The sequence below is a fragment of the Xyrauchen texanus genome, chromosome 10 (assembly GCF_025860055.1).
Source record: "Xyrauchen texanus isolate HMW12.3.18 chromosome 10, RBS_HiC_50CHRs, whole genome shotgun sequence".
Classification (NCBI taxonomy): domain Eukaryota; kingdom Metazoa; phylum Chordata; class Actinopteri; order Cypriniformes; family Catostomidae; genus Xyrauchen; species Xyrauchen texanus.
This window is the reverse complement of record NC_068285.1, coordinates 23350132-23369689: the sequence shown is the minus strand read 5'-3', so window position 1 is coordinate 23369689 and position 19558 is coordinate 23350132. Positions and strand designations below refer to the sequence as shown.

Genomic DNA, 19558 nt, shown 5'->3' with positions numbered 1-19558 from the left:
CTCAAGATTTGATGCTAGTAACTTCACAATATATCTTTGCTTTTCTCCAGCATGAAATAGCCACTGAGTATTTTTCATAAAGGTCAGGGAAAATTGCTGAGCTCAGTGTTGTGAAGGCCAAACTCAAATTCATGTCCAAACATAAAGTAACAAGTTGTTTCTGGTATATTCATCTCCATCTCATTCCCATTCTGCAGATCAGCACTTACAATGTCCTCTCAAATGCTCTTGCTTACATTCAGCTTTTGCAGTTCAATTAAAAACCAAACAAGTCATTACATGTCTCTTAATGTTTAGTGAGGTCTGGTTGAAGATGAGATTTCAAGCTTTCTTTATGATTTATTTGACTTTAACATCTTCAGAATCATCTGCTGTGGAGCAGCAGCAGGACAGCCCATTCCGTGGCCATCACCATTGCTCTCAGACCGAGACCTCAAGCCCTGTGGAATACTCTGGGAGGTCCATTTCTTTCCCATTTCTTACAGATTTCCAAAATGTGTAATTTAGTCAACCCTGCACAAAATCTGCATTTGCACCCATTATGTATGTATGTGTTTCCCTCTTGTGGTTCTCAATGGAATTGTCAAGGCTGAAGTGTGACATTTCTGTGCCACAGAATGGAATTGCAAAAATAAACTTTTATAATGTAAAAGTTTTATAAGGCTTCTGCTGATGGCACAAAAAAGATAGTCGCGCTTCCAAACTCACACCATTGGTTGTGTCATTGTTGATGCATAAGGCTGAATGGGTCGATGAAAACATTCCACAGAGACACATTATTTACCTTTATTTGGGAAAATGAACCCACAAATGGCTTACAAATAGTTGTCTCTGAATATAGAATTAGAGAAAATACAGAAACACAGAAAAAGTTACACACTTAAGCGTTAAGCTTAAACTGGTATTATCCAAAATTGTGTAGCTCAGAGTTTGATAAAAAGCATTTGGTGAATTACTGCCTTTTTGCTTTGAAAAATGTAGCATACTAGTATATGTTTAATTCTAAAAGTAATGATTGTAATATTTGGGTGTGTGAGGTACAAGATATCTCTCAAATTTAGGAGCCTTTAAAACTAAAGATTGTTTCCTCAGGAATATATTCTAAATATGACCACTCTTACTGTGTTATTTCACATATCAATGTTTTAATGTATTTTTAAGAGTAAGCTTATATGGATTAAACCTTCTTTAAACCAAAGATAATCTTTACAACCATATTGCATGTTTATGTTCAGAAAATTGCTTCTAATATTATCTTAGAAAATGGCATGTTGTATTGCTTACATGGTTAAAACTACAGAACACATAATGTACCAAGTAAAATAAAAGCTTGAATAAGGGAATTTGAAGACTTATTTATATAATATAATAAATATTGAACATCTCTTTATGATGAGACTTAACAAAACATAAAACAAGGTGCCTTTTGGCCAATGATTTTCCATGACTTTTCCCATGAATTTTCCGAGATTTCTTTTCCTTAGTTGTTCAGATTACTGGACAATAATAATAATGATCATAAAACTAAATTAGAAATAGAATAAAATAATAATGTCATAAATTAAAACATTTATTTACACACAAGTAAATAAAAAATTAAGTAAACATTCATACACCTACATATGAACAAAATTCTAATAAAACAGAATGTCTGTAAATGCTTTTTAAAAATGTGGATGCTTGGAGCCTTTCTAATTTCAAATTAGGATATTTGAACATAACTGTTCAAGAAATTACACTCATAAAGAGCAATTTCTAGCCAATTAAATATTTTAGAGCAGATGTATACTATTCACCATAGACATTTCGATGACTTTAAGATTTTATCGGTTTCCATAAATGTTCCTGGCCTGGATACCACTCCCTGATATTTTCAGGTTTTCCATGACTGTAGAAACCCTTGTGTTTTTGTTGTCCCCATTTACCCTTAATAAGCACAGGTAAGAGCCATCTATTTGTTTTCCAGAATTTAACTGCTATTTAACCTCTGTCTGTTAGCCACAGCTAGAATGAGATAGCTGTTTCTATAAATAACCAACCCCCTCTCAACTACCTCCCACCTTATTCTCTCAGTCAGCAGAGTGCACTGCCTTCAAGTTCTATTCTCACCAAGGATTTACGCACTTGTATATGTTGTTGCAAAGAAGGCAGAGAAACACAACATCTCCTAAAGGCTGACAGCTCTAAAGAAAAAGTTAGATTAATCTCAGGAGATGCCAAACACAGTTATGAAGAGCCTCAAGTTTTTAGCGGCAGAGGGCTTCGTCCAGAATGGCCCAGATGCATGTAAGAGCCTCAATTGCTTGCCTTGCAATCTCTACCCAATTATTTTTAAGGCCAGCTATCTGCGTGAGGAGCCCACAGTGCTCCGTGACTTGGTTCAGAGGTGGCCTCTCGCAGAGCTCAACTTGTGCAAGTTACTGGGCAAAACAGCTGACTGTCCAGATGATCTGACTTCCCGCACCTGCAGACTCTGTCTGGAGGCCTTTCTAAAAGGACTGAAGGACTATGTGCTCCAAGCTTCAAGCACTTATGCAAAAATGCTTCATGTAGTGGATATGATTGGCCTTCAAGACACAGAACACCAGGTCTGTCCATGCAGACGTACGCTTGGTCGTTGGGCTAGGACCAAACTGCTTACTTGCATGTGCTATGAGACTATGGTGTCCATGCAGGCTGGCCAAGCAGCACCATCAGCCTTTGATGTGGAGGTCGATGTCCATCTTGATGCCTTTGTTACTGGAAGGAACTATGAAGTGGTGGCCCAGTCTCTATTGCTGCGCAGACATTGCCCATTAAAGCTGCACTTTGTAGGCTTACGTGTGGACTCGCTGGCCCTCAAGAATCTCTTTTACTTGCTGAAGCTGGTGGAATCACATGGCCTACAGAAGCTGGAAGTGGTGCACAATGTGCACCTGGAGGCTCCACACATTGAGGTAATGCTCTCACAGCTAAAGTTCCCTCAGCTGCGCTCGCTCACGTTTCCAGCACAGGCTTTGAATGTACACAGGTTGAGTCCAGATGATGAGGGCCTCTTGGGAGTTCTGGGTGAACTGATGAGCAAACTGACTGAGCTAAGAGAGCTCTATTTGGGCTTCTCCACTCTCACTGGACACCTGAGAAAACTGCTGAGGTAGGGATTTTAAACTACATTTGAGCAATGTGAGTTCAGTTGTAGCGGAGTCCAGGGCTAGTTGTCACACTTTGTACTGCAGTTAATATTTCTCAGGGTAGGTTTATTTTTCAAAGTCAATTAGCATAGCGGCATCCCTTGAAGTCTTGGCTACAAAATAAGCTGTTGTATATTCTCACAGTTACAGTCCAGGACAAAAGATATAGTTTGTTGAACACACGTTGACCTCTTGTGACAATTTGCAATTGTTTTTTAAAGTTAAGATGGAATCTCTTATTAAACCAAAGGTGTAGATTTCAATGGAACGTTTTGGTTCTTCTGCCAACCCCCATCACAACAGCCAAAAGAAAATCTACACCTCTCATTACATTTACTGCACTAAACAGCCTAAATAAAATATTTTTGCAAAAATCTGCCTTAATAATATCATTAACCCTAGCCTTAATGTGTACCAGTGAGGTTTGATTATGTTCGCTCGTTTACCCAAGACCTTTAACACAAATATGATAGTGTACATTTATTTTGGAGGGTAAAATCCATATTTTTTAACTAGGTGTTCAAACCAACATACAAAACGTCTGCTAGAGAAAACACAAATTTAAACAATTGGACTTACAAAGTCAATATAGAGATATAGCCTTTGTGACAACTAGCCCTGGTCTCCCCTCAGTCCTTGTGTCTGAGGTTCCATGTAAACTTCCTCAAATATCACATAAATCATCCACCATAAAATGATGAAGGTCATGTATAAAGTTAAATGTAAGATCGGAGAGGTGTGGCAGCTTATTTGAGAATAGCATTATAAGGATAGCAGTTCTAATCAGCTTTGTTTTAAATCAAGAGTGTTGTTGTTGAAATTGGATGGCACCCTATTTGTTTTATGGGACTGGTAGAATGCAGACAGCTGAATCATTGCAAAGCTGTAAGTAGGCCAGGACATGAGCCTGGGAACACAATACCTTCTACATTTAAATGCAGGTGAATAACAGTCAAAACTACGGAAGAGGATTAGGGCCAAGCAATAATAAAAAAATAAAAACCATCTCGAGATTAAAGTCATTATAATGCGAGATTAAACTCGTTAAATTTCGAGAAAAAAGTCGAAATACAATCTTGAGAATAAACTCATTAAATATCGAGATTAAAGTCATTATAATGCGAGAATAAACTCGTTAAATTTCGAGAAAAAAGTCGAAATACAATCTTGAGAATAAACTCATTAAATATCGAGAATAAAGTCATTAAAATACGAGATTAAACTCGTTACATTTCGAGAAAAAAGTCGAAATACAATCTTGAGAATAAACTCATTAAATATCGAGATTAAAGTCATTATAATGCGAGAATAAACTCGTTAAATTTCGAGAAAAAAGTCGAAATACAATCTTGAGAATAAACTCATTAAATATCGAGATTAAAGTCATTATAATGCGAGATTATAATGACTTTATTTAGAATAAACTCGTTAAATTTCGAGAAAAAAGTCGAAATACAATCTTGAGAATAAACTCATTAAATATCGAGAATAAAGTCATTATAATGCGAGATTAAACTTAACGAGTTTTTTCTCGAAACACAACGACTTTATTCTCGATATTTAATGAGTTTATTCTAAATAAAGTCATTATAATCTCGCATTATAATGACTTTATTCTCGATATTTAATGAGTTTATTCTCAAGATTGTACTTTGACTTTTTTCTCGAAATATAACGAGTTTAATCTCGCATTATAATGACTTTAATCTCGAGATGGCTTTATTTTTTTTTATTATTGCTTGGCCCTAATCCTCTTCCGTACAAAACACTGTGCCACAATATTGGTAAGTATTTCATGCCACAACACTATTTAGTCCAATAGGTAATAATAATTCACATCAGAAGCAGATGTAATATGTTTAATAATAATATATCTGGGACCTTATATGTCTTTTATTACCATACTGAAGTTAATTAATTGAGAGTGAGTTTATGAATTGAGAGGGATTGTACAGTATGTAACATGCAGGGTTGGGACAGTTACTCAAAAGTAATCCACTACTTCATTAAAGTAATCAGTCTTACTTGGGAATTTCTTAAACACTTTTTACTGATAAGTTTTTTTTCCCACTCAGCAAACAAAAAAGGTCTATATTTTATCCTTGTTTATTGACGTGTGCAAGCCATAAACAGCAGTGCTTAACCTACAATAGAACAAAAATTACTAAAAACGTGTGGTGTTGAGTCTATCACAATGCACTACACATGCTACTTTTATAGTGCATGCTAGATGTACTGCATATTTAAATTATACAAATTAAGCACTTACAATATACACTATGCACTCAGCCATATAGTGTATGAATTTTCAAATATGTAGTATTGTCCCAAGTGGCACATTGAATGTTTTTTTTTTTTTTACTACATGGAAGCATTTGCCTTTCAACAACTGATGGAAATTACATTTAAAATGCATGTAAAGTGTTGCCGTTAGCTTTAGCGCATTAGCCAACCTCAGTTTAACACTTGTATCTCAACATACATATTCACACAGCATGGGGTGTTGTTCAGCCTACATTTGTAAGGTGCTGTCTTCACTGAAGTTTCCAAGTTGTTACATTCTCCATTATTTACAATTGTATTGTCAGACCAGCAACACAGCCAGGTAACTCCGCCCCTTCTGCAAAGCACTCCATGCATTCCACACTCCGTTTTGACAGTTGAAGAAGTGGATCACCCGGGTACTTATGGTACACTTCTTTTTGTAGCAATTTCAGTGTTACCATACCACTAGCACTACAAAATGATGTAGAACAGTGCAGAAGAATACGGTTTGGGTCGCATCTTATTTCTACAACTGTATGTAAACTAGAAATTTAGTGCATACTACACTTGTACTTAATGCTACATTAGCTGCAGAGTAGCTCAATAAATAGTAAAAAAAAAAAGAATTACTCATTAGTGAGCTACGTAAATGTGTCTCCACACGTGTATTTTACATATGTGTAAAATATTCACAATTATTATTATTGTATTTTTTTTATTAATAATTGTATTATTTGTTAAATGTTATTTGGAATATGTAGTCACTTCCCAGACACTTATCTCGAGTGACTATCTTGTCTCTTTTACCAGTCCACTCCAAACTCCACTGCAGTGTATAGAGCTAGCAAACTGCAACATCAACGCAATCGACATGGCCTACTTTGCCAACAGCCTGCACAGTGAGCACTTAGTAAAGCTGGACCTCAGTGGTCACGGGGTAGCTGACCTCTTCCCGAACACATTTCGGAAGCTCCTGCATCACTGTTCTGCCACACTCACCAGCCTGTGTCTGGAAGAGTGTGGTTTGGATGAAGAGAGTCTGCATCTTCTCAGCGAAGCACTGGCACCCTGCCAGGGGCTCCAGGAATTCAAGATCTTAGGCAACCCGTTAAGCACAGCTGCCCTGCACCATCTCTTCGGTGTGCTGGCTCAGGGTTTTCCAGCTCTGAGGTATGACTACATGAATGCTAGCTATTTTTAATCAACCTATGGATGGATGGCTTTTACAGTTCAAGTCAGAAGTTTACATACACATAGGTTGAATTCATTAAAACAAATTTTTTAACCACTCCATAGATTTAATATTATCAAACTATAGTTTTGGCAAGTCGTTTAGGACATCTACTTTGTGACATAGTTAATTAAATGTGAAACAATCTGGAAAAATTACTCATATCACAATTACAGTGGGTCAGAAGTTTACATAGACTGAGTTAACTGTGCCTTTAAGCAGCTTGGAAAATTCCAGAAAATGATGTCAAGCCTTTAGACAATTAGCTTCTGATAGGAGGTGTACTGAATTGGAGGTGTACCTGTGGATGTATTTTAAGGCCTACACACACAAACTCAGTGCCTCTTTGCTTGACATCATGTGGAAATCAAAATAAATTAGCCAAGACCTCAAATGTTTTTTTGTCTGGTTCATCCTTGGGAGCAATTTCCAAACACCTAAAGGTACCACATTCATTTGTACAAACAATAGTAAGCGAGTATAAACCCCATGGGACCACACAGCCATCATACCACTCAGGAAGGAAATGCATTCTGTCACCTAGAGATGAACGTAGTTTGGCGCGAAAAGTGCGAAACAATCCCATAACAACAGCAAAAGACCATGTGAAGATGCTGGAGGCCACAGTTTGCAAGTACACATGGGGACAAAGATCTTTTTTTTTTGGAGAAATTTCCTCTGGTCTGATTTTTTTTGTTTGGCATAATCACCATAATTATGTTTCATGGCAAAAGGGTGAGGCTTGCAAACCGAAGAACGCCATCCCAATCGTGAAGCATGGGGGTGGCAGCATCATGTTGTGGGGGTGCTTTGCTGCAGAAGGAACTGGTGCACTTCACAAAATCTCAAGACATCAGCCAGGAAGTTAAAGCGCGATCGCTAAAGGGTCTTCCAAGTGGACAATGACTCCAAGCATACCACCAAATTTGTGGCAAAATGGCTTAAGGACAACAAAGTCAAGGTAAATGAGCGGCCATCGCAAAGCCCTGATCTCAATCCGATAGAAAATTTGTGGGCAGAACTGAAAAAGCATGTGCGAGTAAGGAGGCCTACAAACCTGACTCAGTTACACCAATTCTGTCTGGAGGAATGGGACAAAATTCCAGCAACTTATTGTGAGAAGATTGTGGAAGGGTACCCAAAACGTTTGACCCAAGTTAAACAATTTAAACGCAATGCTACCAAATACTAACAAAGTGTATGTAAACTTCTGACCCACTGGGAATGTGATGAAAGAAATAAAAGGTGAAATAAATAATTCTCACTACTATTATTCTGAAATTTCACATTCACATCTGAGATTATTTAAATGTGTAATTTAAAGTTGTCTTATTGCATACTGCACTTTATCAACAGGTATATTGAGTTGCCCGTCCCCCGTGACTGTTATTCTGATGATGTGACGTACCCACTGGACGAGAGGACACTGCTTAATTATGATAGAGAGAAGTTCCAGCTAGCCAGGACTGAACTTGTAGGCATCCTTGAAAGAGCGGGGAAAGGACATGTTGAAGTTTGCACACCATTGCTTGGAGCTTACGATCCTGACATCAATGAGACAAATAATGAGCTTGGAGTATCCATGTTGCATTCTTTCAACAGTGTCATAGGCAACTTCCTTGATGCAGTGAATAGTGTTAACCAACGGAGAGAGCAAAGAATGATGGAGTGAGCCTGTTTATGGTGAATAAGTCTATCTTAGCACTTTTGTAAACATACATATATAGTTTTTTCTTTAACTTGACGCATTTTCATGTGCAAGATTTTAATTTTTATTAAAGGGTATTTCACAGAATAGTGGCAGAACTGGATTGCTGGAATTTTGAGTGCTGTCATTTTCCACCACGACTTGTAATCACTATCACAGGATGTGATGTGCTAGTGGTGACTGTGCTTGTGATGACATCTTTGTAATTTTTACACAAAACAAAAAACAAAAACTTAGCCTCATAGACGACTAGCAAGTCTAGCTGGATAGCTACATGTACAGTACATTAAATAGAAAATAATTAAAAGTCATCAAAATATTTTACAAAAATATAACTTGTTTGGTGTTGACACAATAAGTGTACATGCCTATCACTAAGAATAAAGAGTAAATTTTCTTAACTTTCTGGACCTCAAAACACCAGTCTTCATTCTTGACAGACATGTGCTCCACTAGGACAGAGACGGGCCACTTATATTAAAATGAATAAGAGAAATTGGAATGGCCAACCATGAAGCGCTAGCCGGATGTAGAAACGAATTCCGCCTTACAGTTAAAAGAGTCAATCACCTTTTAAATACAGACATCGCCTGTCAATCATCTCGAAAACGCGCATGCGTATTAGCTATAAAAACCGGAAAAATTGCGTATTTTAGCATAATCTGAGGTAAAGCAGCATAATTTATGATACAAGCGTTGTCAGATTGTACTGCTGATTTGAAATATGTACTTTGATCGTAATTTTGACCAACTGTTTTTGAGATTTCAGTGTTCCCCCATTCAAGAAGATAGGAGCTGCACAGCATGACTGGAAATAGCAGCACCCATTTGAAACGCTTGTTGTCTATTTACATAAAGCACCTTTAAGGGACAGGTACAAATTAAAGTAAATAAAGAACAAAATCCAGATGTATACTTAACATTTGCTAATAATATACTAGCTTAAACAGTTTAATAAAATACTCAATTCACAATTTTGTAGGGAATCTTTAATAAAACATGGCATTATATTTGAAAACATGCATTTATTTATTTTTTACCATAAAACACAAATAAATGCACCAAAATAATCATATTGAGGCACAATAACTAAATGTCTAAATGGACATTTAAAACGTGTTTTGGTGAATAGGGTAAAATAGAGAAACAATGAAGAAACCACACGCATGTATTATATATACACATTATTTTGAACATGTAAATTAATTAAAGTATTTGCAACATATTCTGTATAACAATTCATTAGTGACTTTTTTCCTTGTTTTTAAAGAATAGTTTATCTACTGTATTGATTAAATATTACACATTACTCTGCCATTTTTATGTATATTGTGCATTTATTGTTTGTAAAATAATTATTTTTAAAACAAAAACAAATTGTCTTTGCTTTTGAATTCACTGTACATTTCAGTTTATGTGTTTGAAAGACATTCTTTGGAAATATGACATGACTAGAAAAAAAATGTTGCCCTGAATTCTGAAGTTTAAAATCCAAGCAAGGAACAATTAAAGTTTCAACAACAATAAAGAAACGAACAACAAGCATTTTGTCAGAAAGGAAATTTTAATGAGTATTGGGACTCATCACATAATACATTTTCTTTTAAATACAAGACACCAGACATCACACCAAATCGGAGCTTCAGCCTCATAGCGTTCACCCTACTTTTTCAGCCACTCTTCTCTTTCCTTCCTTTCACGAATAACCTCGACAAGATAGGGCTCAAGGTAGCGCAAGTCCTACAAGAAATGAAAAGCAGGTGAAAAAAATCTGATATCACAAACAGAAGGAAAATTCTGATTAAGTTTAAGAGCCATGGCACAGTGGAAGATTACTAGATTGAATGACTTCACATTTCACATAAAGCTATCATATGACTTCAGAACCCTTGAAATTTAACGCTAAATTAATTTGAACTACTTTTAAGATATATTATTTTGGTGGGCATGTGTCATATCTGGATCTCAATACATTCATTTTAAAGGAAAGACATGTCTAGCCATTCTACCAAACAATTTTGTGGTCAACAGAAGAATTCTTTCGATATTTTGGGGGGTTTTCTAAAGATTTCTTTGTATTTTAGATTGGTTAAAAACATCAGAAAATACATGATGTTGAGATGGAAGTCAAAAAAGTGGAACATTTTTGGATAATGTTAGAAAACAAACCTAACTATTCCATTAGTATATCATTGTGCAATAAATTCAACGGCTGCTTGGATCTCCATGACACCTGCCACACCAGCGGTGATGTGCACATAAATGCATCAATTTACAGTATAAGACCTTATGAAAACCTGAAATAAATTCATGAAATAATAGCATTTAATGAGTATAGAAGTATTAGATCCTTAGTAACTGTTGTCAATTCTTTATGCTAGAAAACACATTTTCCATTTTTTGGAGACTTTGCACTACACAGCACAATGTTCTGTGAAGTAAGCCTATCATGATACTTGTTCAAGTTCAGCTGGGCATTTGTGTCATTGTCTGTGCTGATACGCGCAACTTAGTACAAGCTCAGGTGTGCATTCGCTTCATTGTCTGTGCAGTTGTCCATGGTAATGTTACACTTGTGTTGTTCATATAGCTGATATACTGCATATGTAGGATGAGTAGAAAAAGAAAGGCAATTAACCCACCGAGCACTTCCAATTTACCAGTGTTCAGCTCCTGCAGCTCAGATGGGGCAATCTTCAAAAAACTGAATGACTAGACCATTTGAAAAGGTTTTATTCAAAAAGGTATTTCCTTCTAAAACTTTGTTCTAAAAAAACATTTTTCAAAACAATCTCAGTTGCCTTCGTGTCTGAAACAGTAAATCCACGCATCTTATTACGTGGCTTGTTGAGCGCGTTACCGCGGAGACATAGCACTCGTGGAGGCCCACGCTATTCTTATATACTCCAAGTCTAGATAAACGTTTCAATTTAAAGAGGAACTTGGCAATAGATTAGATTATTATGACTGATAAACGCCCCACATTTGTAACCTAACACCCCCCCTCTACCAATTTGCTCTCAGCACCCCATAGCATCCTTTGATACCACCCCTCACCTCCTCATATTTAGTCCACTGGTCCTTAGGGAGAACCTGTTGCTTCATTGACAGATCCAGAGCTCTCTTCATACGGAACATCCTGTCATTGTAAACTGGTTCTGGGAGCCGACGAACAGCCTCTTTCACATCACAGTCCTCATAGATGGTATCATCCCGCATCAAACCTATAAGACATGCAAGGAGGCATCACTTGTTACATGCGTGTTTCAAATTAATTATCAGACCTTAAAGGTCACAATTTGCAAACGATGCACTTTGAAGGGGTGACACTGCTTACCAAGTTTGTTGAAACCACATGCATTATAGTACCATTTCCTGAAGCCCACCAAGAGCCTGCTGGTTGCAGCTGTATTGGGACAGAAAATAAAAATAACACAAATTAGATGTATGAAACATAAAAGAGAAACCTATCTTGACATGACATGAGCTTGACATCATCATGATTGCAAAAGAGATTTATGGTCAAAAATTAGTTATATTTTGGCCTGTTCTGACTCAAAACTAATTGGATCTCTTCTAAAGACAAGGATTAATCCATGGATTACTTTTATGCTGCTTTTATGTGCTCTATGGAGTTTCAAATTTGGAACCTTTTAGCTTGCATTGTATATAGACTGACAGAGCTAAAACTAAAATCTTTGTGTTCTGCAGAAGAAAGTAAGTCATACATATCTGGCATATCATAAGGGTGAGTAAATGATGAGAGAATTTTCCTTTTGGCTGAACAATTCCTTTAAGTCAACTGACAGTTATTATCATGTACGTTTGTAATAGTTAAGGGGTATGGTACTTAAAACCTTCAGGTGTGGACTGGTTTATTATGGCAGAAAGAGTTACATAAATTTTCTCACGTCCACTACAAGATGAGATGTGGATTAGGGCTACACAATTAATCGAAATAAAATCGAAACCGCGATGTGACCTAAATTACAAAGGGCTGTAATATAAAGATTATAAAGGGCTAAATATTCTGCTACCTTCAAAGTTTATTTGCGCTGCTCTGTCCAGTCTATATTAAGTTACAGCATTGTTACTGTGTTTTCAGAGCAGTTCTGCCCTCCACAACTCCCTCTCATGCTTAGAGTAACAGAAGTACTCTGAGTTCGGTTCCGTTTGCACACGTGCTCTAAACACTTTCTTTAAACTAAACTGGCGCGTCCTGCGATAAACTCAGTCTCCGCAAGGCAAGGGTATCATAATAATAACGCGGAATACAAGATGGGGTATAATTCAAACATCTTTATTAAATTATTGGTGAGGAAACAGCATAAACTGTAACACCTGTAGAGTCCAGAAACATCTCTTCCTCCAGTCTCCCGTCATTTGTTTACCTCACGAGAGAACGTGTCGCCCTTATTACACTCCCCACGGAAACAAGTGAAAGCGGAACTAATATTACCAACATCCAACAAAATGAAAAAGGAACGTACATATAATAAATCTATACCAAATATTTAGTTACTACACTGTAATGCATTGCCAAATATAATAAAATAATTAATACAAATAACTAAGTGAAATGGTGACAAACTAACCAAAAATGGTTATTAGTTCAACTTCAGTTTGAAATTAAGCCTCATTCTTTAGGACTATCTTATATACATAGTAAAGAAAGTTTTTAAGGCCTAGAATAAAGAGTAACATTTATATTTTAAAATTATATTTTGTGTTTATTGAATTATTAAATCAACCAACATTCGTTTTGACAGCAAAAAATAGGCAACAACAATGGTTTTACCAACAGGGGAATTCAGCTAACAGTGACATTGAGCAGATAGCTTACATATAACCAGTTTTGACAGAGCTACTGATAAAAAGTTAACTGATCAGCATTGATTGATGACATGAAAAGCAAATTGGAGATTGTATCGGATGTTACAATCCTGATTATAGTATCCCTAATATTCAAGTTGACTGTTTCAAAATGTAATGATGATGATTAGTGGGCTGAGACCCTATCACAACATGGAGAAAAACAGGTAAACGGTGGACGGTAACATTTGAATATGAAGAAGACTTTGTTTCACTTTTTATATATTTATTTGTGGGTGAACTGAAAAAATGTCTGTTTGGTTATTTTAAGAGGGCTCAAGTGTGAAAGCCCCAGTAGCCGTTTTGCAGTAGAAAATGTGGAAAACATTACCATCATAATCACAATCAAAATATTTTCAAAATAATCGACTTTTTGTCCAAATCGTGCAGCCCTAATGTAGACATAATGTGGTCTTAATATCACTCTTTATACACGGTTATCCATCAGAGAGTGAATCACGGATCATTTGTCTGTTAATAAATACATCTGTTTAACACTTAGACCAAAAATACAATAAATAAACACATTTAAATCACCTTAAAATGGACATCGACCATAATCAATGGCAAAAATGACATTAGACGATTCGAAAGGTTCACGCGCTAGCGCGGACAGGGGACATACAGTAGAGGACATCAGTGATTCACTAACAAATCTAGCCACTGCGTTAACAAACATTGGTTATGAACGCACAGAATGCAGACATTTAGTAAAAGACATTTAGAAATGATGTCAGTAAATGCAAATAATCGGCATCTAGAATAAACGGTCATATAAATCACGAGAACATTTTACCTGGTGCCCTCGACGCCATTTCTGATCGCTAATGCAGTGAAGGATTGTGGGAGATGTGTCTGTGACGTTTCATCCGGTGATTGCGCAATCCTTTTCTTCATTCCGCACTGTGGCATGGGGTTAAAACACTGATCTATATATATATATATATATATATATATATATATATATATATATATATATATATATATATATATATCAGTGGGTTGAAACTGTGCCCTCATCTGATTTGGAATTGTACTTCTGCAGTGAAATTTTGGTGTGAATTTTTTTATTTCATTAAGTGTTATGTAACTCCCAATTTTGTATTTACTTATTATAGAAATGTCATTAATCGGTTTTCACAAATGTGAAAAAATAGCATAAACTTTTTTTTTTTCTGTTAGCAAAATACCATATTCATAAATGCAATTTCTTCATAAGCTTTTTGAAGTTCAAACATTAAATGAAAATGTATTTAGAATTTATTGAACTTTCAAAAAACTTGAATGCAACAATAACTGTGCCTTTGTATGAGGACTTGGGACTCAAATTGGATTCAAATATTTATAAAAGTACCCTGGACTGTTGGCGAGGGGTTACTGGTTGCCACAATGCAAAATTTGTGGAGTAACGGAATACATGTAATTGGATTACATATTTAAAATACAAAATGTAAGTAACTGCATTCCACTACAGTTACAATCATTGGTATTTCGAATATAGTTACATTCAAAACATATTTTGCTTACTGAAGAGATTTCTTTGTTGTCCTTTCAGATAGAAAATATTTATACGTATAAATGTTTTGATCCAAAGTGCATTTGAACAGCAGTGAAACACTTTTTATGATGTGTTACATTCATACGAGCAGACAGAGAAGTATTTTTGAAGTAAGTTTGAAGTTTGGAACAGAAGAAATAAAAATAAACCTTGTGTAAATTGTCAGCTTTACGCTAAGCTAAAATGCTATTTCTAACCATTTTACATGCACATGTTACCAGACACGATCAAACTTTTTATCAAGAAAATATTAATTATAATATTTTTTTTTCTAGTAAGACCTTTGATATTATGGCAAAAATCGTATTCTTGATAATAAGTTTTGTATTTTTTCCTGTAAAAATATCTAAAAATTCTTAAAACAAGATCAATATAACTAATCTTGTTTTAGAAACAATACTGCATAAGATATTTAGGTTTTTCCGAGAATGTATTTTTAGCATGTGTATTTTGTTTTACTGTATTGGCAGTTTTTATAGTCAAAACTAGTAATCCAAAGTATTAGAATACATGACTGACCTTGAGTAATCTAATGGAATACACTACAAATTACATTTTACAGCGTCTATTCTGTAACCTGTTGTGGAATACATTTCAAAAGTAACCCTCCCAACCCTGCATATATATATATATATATATATATATATATATATATATATATATATATACATACACACACACACACACACACAAATGTATTTTTTGACCTTTTCTTGTTTCTTATTGACTTTTTCTGTAGGCCTATTGAAAATATCTGGATACACTTTTCTCCATTTATTTACACATTTTAAATGTAAACTTAGTCTGTATAAGTAACAGTATAAAGTAGTGTGGTGTGTAAGTATTAACACAATATAAGCTAAAAAAATCTTAAGCAAAACATTAAATGCATTAAAACATTGGGATTGGCCAAGACGTGGGTTTTCAAACTCACAAATATGAGGATCTCCTTGCGAATGACCCCTTTCCTAAAATATAAAAGGCAGTTATATATTTTTTATTTATAAACACCTATTTATACTGTGTGCAAAAAAACATGATGTTTGCAAAATTAAATAATTGGCTTCTATTTTGCCATGGTAACTATATGAAGATTTGTTTTTATTTCTTACTCTTAAAACTATGGCTCTCAACAGAATATAATAATCTAAATTAAATCTAGTTTGAAAACCCTAAGCTAAGATGTTCGTATCGGTATGACCTTTCAAAGCGAGTAATTATTTGTTGTTGTTTCAGTAATTTAACCTTGGTTTCTAATCATCATGAATGGAATGCACTTAATTGATATAAGAGACTCAACAAATAGTGTTTTTGCAAATAAATAAATAAAATAATTCTACTTAATATGCTTGAATACATAAACACAAGATGAAATTAATAAAGTTAACAAGGGCAATTACATTTTAAAATGTGTATTTATGCAATAATCAGTATCAATTCACAGTTATTCTGTACATTTACAAAGTTTTCTGAAATCGTTCAAAATCATCAAGTGTAGCTAATGCTACTTCAGCGCAGAAAATCTCATCAGGCAGGAAGACCAATCGATCCAAAGAGATGTAGTTGGGTTGCGATGGTTGGTACTGGGCCCTGCCTAAGAACTCAAGGAATAAGTGTCTCTCTTTGATGCGAAGAAATTTAGCATTAAGGACCTTTTGAGAGAATAAAATCAAGTCAGTAAAAGTAATAAGGAAGTTAAATAAAAAGGTAAACAGTGTATGGAAAACAGCACAAAGAAAAGATTGAGAATTTAATATAGCAGTCTACGGTAGTTCTTTTAAAATGATAAATATGCTAAACACCAAGCTAAAGTTGCACATTTCAATGTCATTACATAATCCTAGCTCCACATAATAATAATAATAATAATAATCACAACTCTATCAAACTGAAACTCTAAATTTGTGTTATAAAGTATGCTTGTTACTAATAAATTGTACCTGTGGGAACTTTGCAATAAGAGAGTGTGGAACGCCCATGGTGTTGTGAACGAAGTCAAATATTTGGGTGAGTTTTCTTTTATTAGCAATTAGAACTTTAGGAACTGTGGTGACAATCTGCTGCAATTCATTTGCACGAAAGCCAAACTCCAGTTCACAAACCTTGGAAAGAAAACAGAGTGATTGTGTCACAGATAAATACCACAATATCACAATTAGAAGAAATTAAGAATGCCAAACAAACAAAGTGTGCATCAGACCTTTAGATTCTCCTTAATTGGCTCTAAACTGCCACACAGTAGTTTTGGTAGACGAGTTACAACATTTCGAGTCTGAAAGCATAAATTGGAGAAAAAAATAAATATATAAATAAAATCAATGGTATGTGTGGCTCTTCTGCAAATGACAATGGGTGGTGTGAATATTTAAATTGATTGAATATATGTAATGCATCTTCACCTTCTCAGCACTGAGACCCAACTGCTGCTGGAAAAAACAAAGCCGATTGTCCAGCCTCTCGACACTAAAGTTGAGCATGTATGGAGCTTTGCTCACCATGACAGCCACAGACTGCATACTGAACTTCTTTGACTTCAGATAGGACACCCTTACAATTTAAAGTAATAGGCCAAAGAGAAAGAGCAAGCTTAAGGACGCAATGTCATATTATCAATAAAAAATTAGGCCGTCTGAATGATGCAGGTACACTTATTCTAGAAAGAAGTTCAAAACACTACAATAAGGTGCTATTTGTTGACATTATTTAAAGGATTAGGCATCATGAACTACCAGTAAACAATAATTATTCTTACAGCATTTATTAGTTCATTTATATTATACTGCACATTGTTAGTTCAATATTAACTACTGCAATACCTAATCTTAAAGTTCAATGTTTTAAACAACCTTATTATAAAGTGTTAAAAAAATCAAATGCTATAAGAAGAGAGAGAATCTATTTGATGTCAAATATACAGATCATTATAATTATGCTAAATGTCACACAACAGATTCACATCTGATTTTGTGTGAAGCAAACATGCAGCCAATTTCCCCTCTGACCTGGCTTCAAGGTTTTCCAGGCTTTCTGTAAGGATGAAGGGGTTCTTGGTGAGCAGTGAGCCCAGTTTAGACTCCTCAACTCCCAGATCTTTGAGGAAGAGTAGCCTGGGTGCAACATCATCATGGAAGTCTAGCCTTACCAGCATGGAGCCCACATTGGGTCTCTGCTCTAGTTTCCAGAGGTCCACACCTGCAAATTGACCAGGAAGTTAGACAAATCTCATAGAATCCAACATAACTAACTCAATAGGTATGAGACATACCAAGCTGAACCAGTTTGCTGAGAGTTTCTGATTTATCCACATAAGGTCTTAGTGTAAAAGAGACTGGAGGAAGGGCTGAAGGAACTTGGATCTGTCCTGCTTCCTCCTCACTCATTTCCTGTAATGGAGAAGGCCGCACAACTGCATCCAAACCTGTAGAAAGAAATGTGTGTATATTTGAGTATAATAGTGTTTATATATAGTATAATTGTACTGTATATAGTTTATTTTATTAGAATGTGTGTTTATTTACAAAAAACAAAGCAGATCAGTAAAAATAATATCAAATTCAAAAAGGAGTTGCATATTTTTAAACATCTAAAAATGTTTCAATACATAAAGGAGTTACATACCAATATTTTGACTATCAGAGACAGATACATGGCTTGATATTAATTGCAAGTCAGAATTTTCCAGTGGAACAGGATGACATCCTTCGTCTTTCTGTGCATGATAACTGTTATTATTTGGAATATTTGGTGATGCAGCTTGCTGATCCATGAAGTAGCGTATTCCACGTGGTCTCCATGTCTCTCTACTGTATTTCTGTGGGAGAGTGTGGACTGGGACCTGTTTGTGGCTGTGTTGAAGCAGTGCTGTCATTATGGTGTGATGTGAGCGTTGATGCATAATTTGTGTCGAATGCTGGAGAGCTGCAGATAATGGTTTTGTGCAAAACAGATTCACACATCGTTGACGAAGATGCATGATGACTCGAAAAAGGGGTTTCCTGTGTGTAATAAAAATAATAGTGCATTATGTTATTGTTAAAAAAATAATTATTATATAATTACTATTACTATGTAACATCTGATTACATATTATTGAGCAAATACACTGCTAGTTATACGTTTGGAAACATTTGACTGAATTTATGTTTCTCAGGACCTTAAAAACATTTGTACTGTCTTATGCCAGTTAAATTTAGATTTATTGACAAATAATTATTGTGCCCCTAATATATATATATATATATATATATATATATATATATATATATATATATATATATTGGAAGAGTATATTTAAACTTTATATAACAGTTAATTGGTAAAAATAATTACAAAACAACACTGGCACTTTACTTTTAACAAGCTTGTAGTTTAAGTGTTCCTCTATACGAAAACGATTATGATAGGTATGTTGTGGTTTTATGACTGTGTGAGAATATATATATATATATATATATATATATATATATATATATATATATATATATATATTTACACACACACGTTGTACACACAATATCTCAATGTTTATGATTGACAACATTATGAGACAAAATATTCAGGTTATATCAAAGCATTACAACCGATATTGTAAATGTCATATCATTATAAGATATTACTTGATTTCCGTAGCAGCGCATGTGTCCGGACAACACTTCAACGTTTCCTGTCTTGCTCTTTGCTGGTAAATTGCAAAAGCAAATTAAGTTGCAGCGCCCCCTAGTGTATTGCGTTAATACGTCAATCTATTCACGCCA

General features: G+C 35.1%; 3 protein-coding genes across 3 annotated transcripts; 1 reads left to right on the top strand and 2 right to left on the bottom strand.

Annotated features, from left to right (window-relative positions):
* Window positions 1-2154: 2154 nt before the first annotated feature.
* On the top strand, window positions 2155-9582 carry LOC127650173 (leucine-rich repeat-containing protein 14B-like). Its single transcript, XM_052135415.1, has 3 exons — window positions 2155-3133; window positions 6246-6605; window positions 8023-9582. Exons 1-3 carry the CDS (start codon window positions 2214-2216, stop codon window positions 8336-8338), a joined length of 1596 nt encoding a protein of 531 aa, XP_051991375.1. The 5' UTR covers window positions 2155-2213; the 3' UTR covers window positions 8339-9582.
* A 337-nt stretch (window positions 9583-9919) lies between these two features.
* Window positions 9920-14116, bottom strand: LOC127650176 (cytochrome b-c1 complex subunit 7). Its single transcript, XM_052135418.1, has 4 exons — window positions 14043-14116; window positions 11712-11780; window positions 11432-11598; window positions 9920-10114 (listed from the first exon to the last, which is right to left on the bottom strand). Exons 1-4 carry the CDS (start codon window positions 14059-14061, stop codon window positions 10037-10039), a joined length of 333 nt encoding a protein of 110 aa, XP_051991378.1. The 5' UTR covers window positions 14062-14116; the 3' UTR covers window positions 9920-10036.
* A 1503-nt stretch (window positions 14117-15619) lies between these two features.
* On the bottom strand, window positions 15620-19477 carry mterf3 (mitochondrial transcription termination factor 3). Its single transcript, XM_052135416.1, has 8 exons — window positions 19421-19477; window positions 18423-18799; window positions 18070-18222; window positions 17807-17996; window positions 17204-17351; window positions 17005-17076; window positions 16745-16906; window positions 15620-16456 (listed from the first exon to the last, which is right to left on the bottom strand). The coding sequence occupies exons 2-8, from the start codon at window positions 18775-18777 to the stop codon at window positions 16262-16264; spliced, it is 1275 nt and encodes a 424-aa protein (XP_051991376.1). The 5' UTR covers window positions 18778-18799; window positions 19421-19477; the 3' UTR covers window positions 15620-16261.
* Between the last annotated feature and the right edge of the window lie 81 nt (window positions 19478-19558).

Excerpts from the sequence above, each read along its gene's own strand:
- LOC127650173 (XM_052135415.1), top strand. The coding sequence starts at position 2,214 with ATGCCAAACACAGTTATGAAGAGCCTCAAGTTTTTAGCGGCAGAGGGC. Across the intron at positions 3,134-6,245 it reads CACCTGAGAAAACTGCTGAG|TCCACTCCAAACTCCACTGC; the intron begins GTAGGGATTTTA and ends CTCTTTTACCAG. Across the intron at positions 6,606-8,022 it reads CAGGGTTTTCCAGCTCTGAG|GTATATTGAGTTGCCCGTCC; the intron begins GTATGACTACAT and ends CTTTATCAACAG.
- LOC127650176 (XM_052135418.1), bottom strand. Across the intron at positions 11,599-11,711 it reads ATGTGGTTTCAACAAACTTG|GTTTGATGCGGGATGATACC; the intron begins GTAAGCAGTGTC and ends CATGTCTTATAG. Across the intron at positions 10,115-11,431 it reads AGTGGACTAAATATGAGGAG|GACTTGCGCTACCTTGAGCC; the intron begins GTGAGGGGTGGT and ends CATTTCTTGTAG.
- mterf3 (XM_052135416.1), bottom strand. The coding sequence starts at position 18,777 with ATGCATCTTCGTCAACGATGTGTGAATCTGTTTTGCACAAAACCATTA. Across the intron at positions 18,223-18,422 it reads CTCTGATAGTCAAAATATTG|GTTTGGATGCAGTTGTGCGG; the intron begins GTATGTAACTCC and ends TTCTTTCTACAG. Across the intron at positions 17,997-18,069 it reads CAGCAAACTGGTTCAGCTTG|GTGTGGACCTCTGGAAACTA; the intron begins GTATGTCTCATA and ends GTCAATTTGCAG.